This window comes from Protomyctophum bolini (genome assembly GCF_963924005.1).
Source record: "Protomyctophum bolini genome assembly, chromosome: 19".
Taxonomy (NCBI): Eukaryota; Metazoa; Chordata; class Actinopteri; order Myctophiformes; family Myctophidae; genus Protomyctophum; species Protomyctophum bolini.
Genome location: NC_137880.1, coordinates 10,443,364 through 10,454,581, shown reverse-complemented (window position 1 = coordinate 10,454,581; position 11,218 = coordinate 10,443,364). Strand labels below are relative to the sequence as shown.

General features: G+C 40.2%; 1 protein-coding gene across 1 annotated transcript; it reads right to left on the bottom strand.

Annotated features, from left to right (window-relative positions):
* Positions 1 to 721: 721 nt before the first annotated feature.
* On the bottom strand, positions 722 to 6,235 carry LOC308334557 (cysteine-rich venom protein-like; the record flags this gene model as incomplete). Its single annotated transcript, XM_080791355.1, has 9 exons — positions 722 to 1,338; positions 1,856 to 1,938; positions 2,433 to 2,521; positions 2,963 to 3,111; positions 3,781 to 3,871; positions 3,972 to 4,063; positions 4,797 to 4,991; positions 5,103 to 5,249; positions 6,172 to 6,235. The coding sequence occupies 9 exons, from the start codon at positions 6,233 to 6,235 to the stop codon at positions 1,223 to 1,225; spliced, it is 1,026 nt and encodes a 341-aa protein (XP_080647481.1). The 3' UTR covers positions 722 to 1,222.
* Positions 6,236 to 11,218: the final 4,983 nt, after the last annotated feature.

Here is an 11,218-nt window from a genome sequence, read left to right as displayed (position 1 = left end):
AGTTAGCTGTAATGACTTGTGTGTGCTGGCCCCTCTGGTGCTGGCTGAGACTGTCCGCCAGTGGGTGGTGCTGTTTTGCAAGTTATTGTGAGGAGGGTACCTTGTGTTTTAGGACAGGACAGGCGTTTGACATTGCTGCTCAAGGTGTGCTAGATTGAAATTAGCAGCACACTATTTCAGTTCACTTGTGAAGGCACACAGAAACCTGTCAACTCCTTTGGCCCTTTTCCTTTGTTGTGTGACAAAGCATTGTCGGTGAGTGTCTTGCATTTTTATGATGATGTAAAATGATCATTTATGCTATCTATTCAGTTTTACTCTGGGACTAGGAAGAAATTTAACACCTGCCACAAAACAAAATCAAATAAATGTACATATTTTTGCCAACTGCCTCAAAGCAGCGAGGGCTTATGGAAACACTGTTATTATATCCTAACTCTGACCACAGCTTAAATTTCTTAGTACTATTCGTTATCTTGGCACAAATAACACTTATAGCCCCACAACCTTTATTTTGACCTATCTCGTATCTAATCAGAACATGACGTTTTTTATTTTTGAGTGGTGCAACCACTCCAAGGAACAGCAACGGTGGTCTTTAATTGCTCTCCTGGCTGGAACTGCAGCTCACAGTAAGTAATGTTTTGTAATGGTGTCACACCTCCACAATGAATATAAACGGGCAAAAATAAATTGAGAAAGTCAATATGATGCTCAATTATTTACTTTTCACAAAAAAAGCACAGAATGATATTTCCATTTTATATAGGCTACAGTATTATGGTTCTCAAACAAATGTCCAATGTCTCGTCTCCCCTTAACTCTGAAAGTGTACAGTGGGTCCATTTGTATACGGTCAGAGTTTCCGACCTGTACGCGTCAATTTAGACCCCTCTATAATAAACAAGAGCGCCAGGAATGCACTTTACATAAGTTTAAGATTTATTTGAAAACAGCCAAACGACAAGCTCAAACAGCTGAGCTGAAGTATAATATACGATGGTAAAACAGCTTTTGATGCTGCATTAACTAATAAAAGGACCCCTGGGGGTCCTCAGACCAGGTTTTGAGAACCGGTGGTACATGCGTACACGTACAGTATGATAGAGACAGAGAGACAGATAGTATGATGGCCATATAGTTTTGCATAATAAAGAATGTCATTGAATGTGGATTAAATCGTGTTTCTTGTGATGCGCGTGGAGTCGGCGTGGGCAGGCGTTTAGATGATCTCACCACTGGTGCACTTGCAGGAGGCCTCGCAATTGTCTCCTTTGCACCCCCATTCCCCCAGATCAGCACAGTTGTTCCACTTATCCTTATAGTTACATGGGTTGGCTGATGGGGAGAGAGAGAGAGACAGACGGTCATTGAGTTGATGGTGGTAGATGTAACAGTGAAATATCAACTTCACCTGGATATTGTGTACAATACTCAAGGTTAAAGGAGCCTGTTCTCTCAGCCTCGGTTTTCGGATTCTATTAGGGTAAGGGTTATGGTTATAGGGTTGGGGTTAGGAGGTTAAATTTGGGGGAACATATGGCTGAAGGAAAATATGTACGTGCTCTTTCTCTGCTAGAGTATTCAGTAACAGGAGTGTACATGTCTATCTACTAGCTATTTATTAAACGGAACATACATTTTCAGGTCGGGATACCACTTTGATCCAATGGGGATAGAGAACTCAGTCAGGATGCAGATTAAACAAGACAAAACGAGACAAAGAAATGAGCAACCAAATTTGTAATTGGAACACCATAAAAACAAAGCTGATATTTATCTTAGATGGGGGGGGGGGGGGGGGGGGGCTTTAATCTTTTTAACAAAAAAATAAAAAAACACTTTGGTCACTTACTGCACAGATTGTCATCACAGTCGTCGCGACAGTCACCACAAGGTGGTCCAGCCTTGTAGGGGTGAGTGTACTGGTAGTTACCGCTGAAATGAGGGACACAACATCAAATACTAAACATCATCTGATGAGACAATGTCCATCTCCACTAGTGGTTCCAAACCTTTACCGGATCAGGACCAACTAGGAAAATCTTGCTAATGTTTGGTGATTTTCAACTACTTGCTTCTCTTCTCTTTTTTTTCCTCTCTGCTGCGTACCACTAGAGGGGGCATCACGTACCGCAGGTGGGAACCATAGATTTGGAACCACTGCTCTATTAATGCATTTGAAAGTGTTAATTTAACACTGGATTGTAGATCTTCTTTTTTAGTAGATCAGGTAGACAGTTTGAAATGACCTAAGCATGATCAAGTAATGTTTTCACTCTCAGAGTTACAGACTAGCAATGGTCCATTTGGACTCCTGGAGGTCCCCGGACCACACTGAGAATGTGTGACAAGGTGTCGTTGCTTAAGGTGGACAGTAGTGATCGACACACATAGATATTTGTACACAGTGTTGGGACAGTAGTACTTACGGTGAACAGTACTGACACACGTAGAAGTATTTGGCATCGGGGCAGTGAGCCACGGCACATCCTATCTGGTTGGAGCGATACCACACAACCTGTAGAACACACACACACCATCACTGTTTAAACGTTTTCATGTCAGGGACAGGGGGCACCATTTGGGGTCCAAGGGGTTAGCAACTGGCAGCCCCTAGTGTTTAACCTCAAATCATTTTCAACCTATCTTCTTATAATTTGTACAGTCCTCACTAATGTTCATGATAATATTCCACCATTTCCATCATTGTCTATCTCTCATAGGAGGTCTGTGGGCAGTTCAGAAAGATTACAACATATTTAGATTTGTATTATCCAATATCTTAACCTTGCTGATTATTGTTACATAAACGTGCTTTTAGCAGCATTGTAAAAAAGGCATAGGCCTACTAGATCAACTTAATTATGCAGGAAAATAATTGTTTGTTTTCCATTGGTCTTCCATTTTTGCATTGCAACTTTTCAGGAATTGGGGGGGGGTTTCTATTCCAGTAGTGTACCTGTGTGAAGTGTCCCACTGTTTTTCCATTGACAGCGCCCTTCCCGTACTCAAAGTCGTTCACCTCGCCATACCACATCTGGATCTTATCGGCCCATGAGCTCTCTGTATGGCTGTAGTCCATGGCTATGTTCTCACCACAACCACTGGCTAGAGAGAGAGAGAGAGAGAGAGAGAGAATCACCCAAGGAGGGTTTGACTTGATGAAACATGACAAAATAAATCTTTCCTATGTGGAAAGCATATGCACAGCAAATGTGCAGCAAATGCACAATTTCTATATTAAAGATCGTCTCCTCTCTGAGTTGCAATGTAACGCAGCTGTCAGCTGTCATCATGAACATTTATCTATCATTTCAATAAGGCACACGTCTTTTTTTAGTTTCCAAATGAGGGACGATTACGTATTTCAATTCCACCATAATTAGTGTGGTTGCCCCAAGGGACCACTATAGTATTCAATTCCATTTTATTAAAGTGTCAAATCACAACAAGTTGTCTCAAGACACTTTACAAACCAACAAAGATCCACCCAGAGAAAGGAAAAACCCTTTAGGAAAAAACGTCAGGCAGAACCCGACTCTAGGGCCTCGACCGTGTCGGGGGAGAGGGGGGAATAGGAAGAAAGAATAGAAGAGAGTTAGACAGGGAAGGAGATACAGGTGAATACAAGTAGTAGCAATAACAATAATATATATATTTGGGCGACTTTATTCTTAACGTATGTTGCCGCTCTATACTCTTCCCACTGTTTTTGCGGCACACTCATAATGTTATTATAATATTTTATTATTAATTATAATGTTGAAGGGTTCTTACTGCTGATTTTCCGGTCCTCCTCTGGGCTGTGATCCATGGTACACTTGTCGGCAAATGTCCGAGCATTGGCAGCAGCTTCCTCACTCCACGACTGTGAGAACATGAGAGGATGCAGTTTTATGCGTTTTACATGATATGAGCGATGATGTCATTAAAGATGCAGTCAGATCAAAGCTCCAGTAGTGTCTTACCATCTTCAGCATGTTGCTGGCCGTAGGCTTCACACCTCTTCTCAGCTCGTTGTGTCTGTTCACGATGTATGCGGCTTCGGTCATCTCTGCACCTGCACAGTGGTGGAAAGTAACTAAGTACATGTACTCAAGTACTGTACTTAGTACAATTCTGAGGTATTTGTACTTTGTATTTCCGATTTCCAATACTTTTACACTACTCCACTACATCTCAGAGGCAACTATTTTCAAAATATTCCAATACGTTTGAAAACTTGAAAAAGGACATTCCATCATTCCATATAATTCATATTAATAACTTGAAAACAGCCAGCAGAAGCTGTGCCTACTATCTAATCCAAGAAACATTTGCAATTAATTACTGCTGCCGTTATGGTTACTGTGCACCATGCCAGGGGTTCTCAACCCGTGGGTCGCGACCCCTAGGGGGGAGGGGGTCGCCAAATTATTTTGGGGGGGGGAGGTCCCCAAATTATAAAAAAAATATATATATCTTTTTTTTGCAACTGAATGGCTGGAAAATGGAAATTAAGAGTTTACATAGTACATGCATAAACTTTCCGTAATGATTATAATCTGGTTTCAGTATTCATTTATGATATATTTTCTCTATTATTAAGGTTATTTTTGCAGTCAGTTTGTATTGGGGAGGCGGAGGGGGACATGGCCAAAGCATTTCCGGGGGTCCCCAGCCAAAAACGTTGAGAACCCCTGCACTGTGCAATGTAGGCTATAGGTTGCTGTGTGTGTTACTACTTGCCTATCGGGGCATATGGCTCTTTAGCCATGGCCTCCTGGCCGAGGCTACATTAAATACGGTCTAACCTTTGGGCGTAGTTGGTTTATTCTCGGTCTCGGGTGCTGGTTTAGTCTTGGGCTTGCAGGGTTTGGACACGTAGACAGTGTTTCGGCACTCTGCGTTGTACAGTCCTGGCTTCTTCAGTGTCCCTGTCCCTTGCTTAGTACCAGAGGTGGCGTCACATTCACCCCAGCTGCCCCAAAAGCGATACTTACAGTCAGCTAAACGACAGAACAGAACCAATGTTAGTCAGACAGACAGACAGACGACAAGCAACATTATCTTGCGTGTGTGTGTGTGTGTGTGTGTGTGTGTGTGTGTGCTTGCATTACCTCCAAACTCCTTCTTCCAGTTGCAGGGCACTTTACATTTAATTTTCCTTCTTTTCTTCTCACACTCACCCACCCTGAACCCCTTACCACAGTCTCCCTTCTTAGGGACACAGCGACACGGTACCGAAATGGGAGCATTGGTTTCACCTACAGTAGTGAAGGGTGGGGGGGGGGGGGGGGGGGGGGGGACATAAAACATTATATTTCTTTATTTTAATACTGTAATCAGAATATAATCCAACAAATAAGCAGTATAAAACTAGAAAAATAACAGTGATGGATAAATTATGTAAATATTCCATTTGAGTACAAATGAAATGCATAGTGTTTACCAGCAACATCATGGTTCAAGGAAAAAGCTAAGGACTGGCAGTGGTGGAAAGTAACTAAGTACAGCACATTTACTTATACTGTACTTAAGTACAATTGAGTTATTTGCACTTTACTTATTTTACGTATTTAAAATACTTCTACTCCACTACATCTCTGATCCAAATATTGTACTTTTAACCCACTACATTTATTTTAAAACGTTACTAGTTACGTTCTAGATTATTACAAAACATACATTACCCACTTCAGCCCTATATACATTTCGGCCATTTGAAAATAGCTGATACAAGCAAGATCTACAATGCATCAGACGTTGAAGATCTAAGATTTAAATGAGACATTCTGCACAATAGTAGGCTACTTTTACTTTTGGTACTTTAAGCACATTTTGATGCCAATAATTCTGTACTTCACTCAAGTTTTGAATTCCGGACTTTTACTTGTAACAGTATTCCTATATTGTAGTATTGATACTTTTACTTATAGTTAAAACATGCAAGTACTTTTTCCACCCCTGCACCTACATGAACACACCAGAAAGAACAAAAAGATTGAGTAATAATAACTATTCTTATGTTTGAACGTTATTAATTGTGTTTACTCAAGTAGAATACTACAATCTATGTTGCATAAGGCAGTAGGGAATCGGTAATAAGGCAGCATAAGAAATAAGACTGCATAACGGTGATTATAGGAAAATCCTTTGATCCTCATATTTATACTACTTAGTTCTTACCCGTAGCTTCAGTTCCAGCCAGGAGAGCAAAAAGGACTGTGAGAGAACTTATGTACACCTTCATCCTGAAAGCATAAAACAACATGCTCTGAGTGGATGGATAGATAGATACAGTAGTCAAAATAAAGGTAGACACATCATTGTTCTTTTTGTAGCAAGATAACCATTAGTTATAGTTAAGATTAAAGCTGTGGTCAGGGTTAGGATAGCATATAAGTTTGTTATTCATGTGACATTGCTGACCACCCAAAATGTTCAAATTAAAGACCATTGACATTGACTTGTTGCATTTTATTTCTCCATAATTCCAGAAACCATGGTTCTGAGTTCTGACATGAAAAGACAGAAAAAAAGGGAGCATCTCAGTATATGGCATTTAGCAGTGTAGATCAGACAAATGCAATAATCAATTAGCTCAAAACATCAAAGCATACATCAAGCAACTCAGAGCATAGTATAGAAACAAATAATACTGTAAACAGGAGCTTACATTTTGTCATGGACATGGGTCTGGAGTGGAGAGCTGTGTGAGTGAACTGTGTGTGGAGTGAGTGTGAGTGTTTGTAGGGGAGCACACCTGAGCTGACAATGGCAATCAGCTCAGAGTGCTGATGGCAGACACCTGTGGGTGAATGGTGCAGTGGTGGTGTGGAAGGGGAGTTGTGAAGGGTTTTGTCCACCAGAGGCTGCCATTTGGATTGTCTGAGGAAATTCTCAACACTATCTAACACCAACGTCTAATTTAAGCAGATGGAAAAAGATGAAGAAAGCTGAAAGTAGAAAAAAGACTTACCTCCAATAGTTCAGATGAAATAATGGCTGCTGTTGAATGATATCGGCTGGTCTTATGTGGTGGTGGTATTTATATGCTTAAAGTATTAGCTTTAGATGCGTGTCACTGTCAATCTGTGTTTATATAGATAAACAGCCAGGGCAATATGTACTTTAAGGGCATGTATGTTTTTTAAGGACATGTATACTTTAAGGGCATGTTCTGTTCAGTTTTATTTTGGTCATAAAAGAACGGGGAAAAAACATTACATGTATTCATTTCGTCGTTTTTTTTACCCTAAAACAGAAAGACACACAGGAGAAGACAGATTTGATCACACAGAATCCAGAGTCGCACATGAGAAGAATGTTATTTATATGGTTAAAATATAGTTATTACATTACTTTATCATAATAATTGTGTACTAATATGATTAAGATATGATTAGTAAATATAGTAGGTTATAATAATGTTCTATACTTATCTATTATTTTAGATTTATACATTCTTGTAAATGTATTAATTGAGCTACACTATGTATACTTTAAGGGCATGTATGTTTTTTTTAAGGAAATGTATATGTACTTTAGGGGCATAGATGTGTGCGTCACATCTTGTTGTACCAAGTACAGTGATCAAACCATGCTGACATGTGGTCAGTTTGTTTTGTTCTTTAAACATGTGTAAACAGAGGGCTCATGCAGGTCTGTTGAAATCAATTGGATATTGGGAGGCTTTATGTGTTTGTGGAGGATTATAAAGTATATACATATAGTAATACCAACACTGAACCCCTTCGACCTCAAATGTTCAACTGAAGTTGCTCTATGATTTAAAAATGTGTGCAATAGGAATGCATGATTTCCGGTTTAAAAGGGTAGGCTATATCTAGTGACCAGTTCTAACTCTGTCTCACTTTATATTCAGTCTCTCACCTTTTGGCATCAAAAGCTGCTCAGCTCAGCTGCTCTTTCTGCTTCAATTCCAGCCAGTAGATCAAACAACACTGTGAAAGACTTTAGGCATTCAGCAGACACTTTTAAACTAGGGTTTTTTCATGATTCTGAATCCACTCCTTGGGCTAAAAATGGCCATAGCCGTCATCACAAATGTGATGAGGTCAGCAGACCTGGCGTTACATGGTCTGCTATTCCAAATGTACCCGAGGGGGCACATATTTAAACTATTTTCAGCAATGGTATAATATATTTTTTGGTGGGTAGATCTGGTTGAACTTGTCATTATGAAAGTAGCTCTCAAGTCAAAAAAGTGTGGCCACGCCACCCCTACTATAGGGGGTTCCAAATGGACCCTTACAGGTCTGTAACTCTGAGATTTTTACATTCTCAGAGTTATGCTGGTCCTTGAATGAAATGTAAAAGTTTGAGGACGTGAAGTCCACATACCAGCTCTGACAGTGTGATAAAAAACGGTTCCGGAAACGATTCCAACTTCCAAATGTGATGGAACCATCGAACCGATTCCCGTTCCTCGATGTTGGATCCGGTTTCTCCGAATCCTCTGGTTCCAGATCCCAACCCTAGTCGTGTACCATGTCATTTCTGTGTTTTAAGTGAACATAACACTGAGGAGCAATGCCGTTGTGCAAACCTGTATTCTTGTATCTGTCATTTTGTGTCCAGCACCATCAACAAACTGGATGTGTGCACTGCACAGCCCACTGCTTTAAACTTTAAACCTCGGTTTGTCCTTCTGAAGTGTTGATTTTGACAATAAAGTTTGATTTAGTTTAGTCATAGTCTTTTGATTAAAAGTCCATGCAGTACACTGCAGCCCTGAAGCCACAGTACTGTGCTTTTTCTTACTCTCAGCTGCTGGTGTTGCTTCAGTTCCAGACAGATGAGACCAACACCAACACCTTCATGCTCTGTGAACACAGTTTACAATTCAGCAGACACTCTTAATCCAGAGTGGTTTACAGTAAGCAACGTAAACACAAGGTATGGAAAATGCATGGAGGCACGAAAGCCGTGAGAAAACATTCGGTTTGTTCAACGTCCAGGATATTAAATGATCATTAGCCTTAGAATTGTTTGTGTGTCACAGATAGATCAGGTGTGTACTTTATCCTACAGGGCTGCCACGTTTCAGCAAAAGATTTTAGGGGCAAGACTTTATAGTTATAGTTAGATTATAGTCAGGTTTATAGTTTATTTATAGTTTAGGCCAAAATAATAATTGTACAGAATATTTGTTTCCATTAGGACAGACTGAAAATAACTGTTATACTTGGTGTTTAACCATTTAAAGCCCAGCATCCCTATTCTGGGGTGACAAAAATCTACACGCTCACGACGCACAACTTTTGTTCAACTTTGACCCGTCTGCGCGCGTGTGTGTGCGTGTGCAAGGCCTGTAGCTTGATTCAGCAGAGGTATTTCTCTCCTGGCTGAGGCACTACATTATCAGGACAGTTTTGTGTTCACACAATATTTAAACGCCTATTTTGTCCATTGATGGCTGTGCATGCATTACACCGGTATGTTTTCGCCCCTGTCCGTGAGTGAGTCTGTGTCTGTGTGTGTACAGTGAATCTCTGGCACCGGCACGTAAATGTATATTGCTGAATAAAGCCCCACCTCTAACTTCTGTTTTCAGAATCAGTGGGGCCAAATAGTGGTATTGGTTGGTATTTAATACACTTCATATATTATACTTTTGTTCTTCCACCTACTCCATACAGTAGCCTCCCAAAATCCAATTGATTTCAACAGAGTACCTACAGTACAGACCTGAACCCTCTGTTTACACATGTTTAAAGAATAAAACAAACTGACCACATGTTCCACAGCATGGTTTGAGAATTACTACTGTACTTGGCACAATATGATATGACACTAAAGTACATATATGTACATATGCGGTAAATACCACCACACCATTCAACAGCAGCCATTATTTCATCTGAAAGGACACATTTCAAACTATTCAAGGCAAGTATTTTTTTCTACTTTACGTGGATCATCCATGATCTGCTTAAATATAGTAGACGTTGGTGTTAGCCTAATAGAGTACATTTGGAATTATATTCAGAGCTTTTCTTGAACCATGTGATGATTTCGATATGCTCTTATTGTTCTTTGCTCTATCCTTATTTGTCTCATTGTTGTAGTTAGCTGTAATAATGATTAATGTCTTGTGTGTGCTGGCCCCTCTGGTGCTGGCTGAGACTGTCCGCCAGTGGGTGGTGCTGTTTTGCAAGTTATTGTGAGGAGGGTACCTTGTGTTTTAGGACAGGACCCTACAGTCTATGGACAGGACAGGCGTTTGACATTGCGTAATCAAGCCTCTGCTCAAGGTGTGCTAGATTGTAATTAGCACTAGCACAATATTTATTGCAGTTCATTGTGAAGGCACACAGAAACCTGTCAACTCCTTTGGCCCTTTTCCTTTGTTGTGTGACAAAGCATTGTCGGTGAGTGTCTTGCATTTTTATGATGTAAAATGATCATTTATGCTATCTATTCAGTTTTACTCTGGGACTAGGAAGAAATTTAACACCTGCCACAAAACAAAATCAAATAAATGTACATATTTTTGCCAACTGCCTCAAAGCAGCGAGGGCTTATGGAAACACTGTTATTATATCCTAACTCTGACCACAGCTTAAATTTCTTGGCATTATTCATTATCTTGGCACAAATAACACTTATAGCCCCACAACCTTTATTTTGACCTATCTCGTATCTAATCAGAACATGACGCTTTTTATTTTTGAGTGGTGCAACCACTCCAAGGAACAGCAACGGTGGTCTTTAATTGCTCTCCTGGCTGGAACTGCAGCTCACAGTAAGTAATGAATATAAACGGGCAAAAATAAATTGAGAAAGTCAATATGATGCTCAATTATTTACTTTTCACAAAAAAAGCACAGAATGATAATTATTTCCATTTGATATAGGCTACAGTACATATGGTTCTCAAACAAATGTCTCGTCTCCCCTTAACTCTGAAAGTGTACAGTGGGTCCATTTGTATACTGTCAGAGTTTCCGACCTGTACGCGTCAATTTAGACCCCTCTATAATAAACAAGAGCCCCTGGAATGCACTTTACATAAGTTTAAGATTTTTTTGAAAACAGCCAAACGACAAGCTCAAACAGCTGAAGTATAAAATACGATGGTAAAACAGCTTTTGATGCTGCATTAACTAATAAAAGCTGGGGCCGTGTTTCTTGGTACACTTGTCGGCAAATCTCCGAGCCTTGGCAGCAGCTTCCTCACTCCACGACTGTGAGAACATGAGAGAATGCA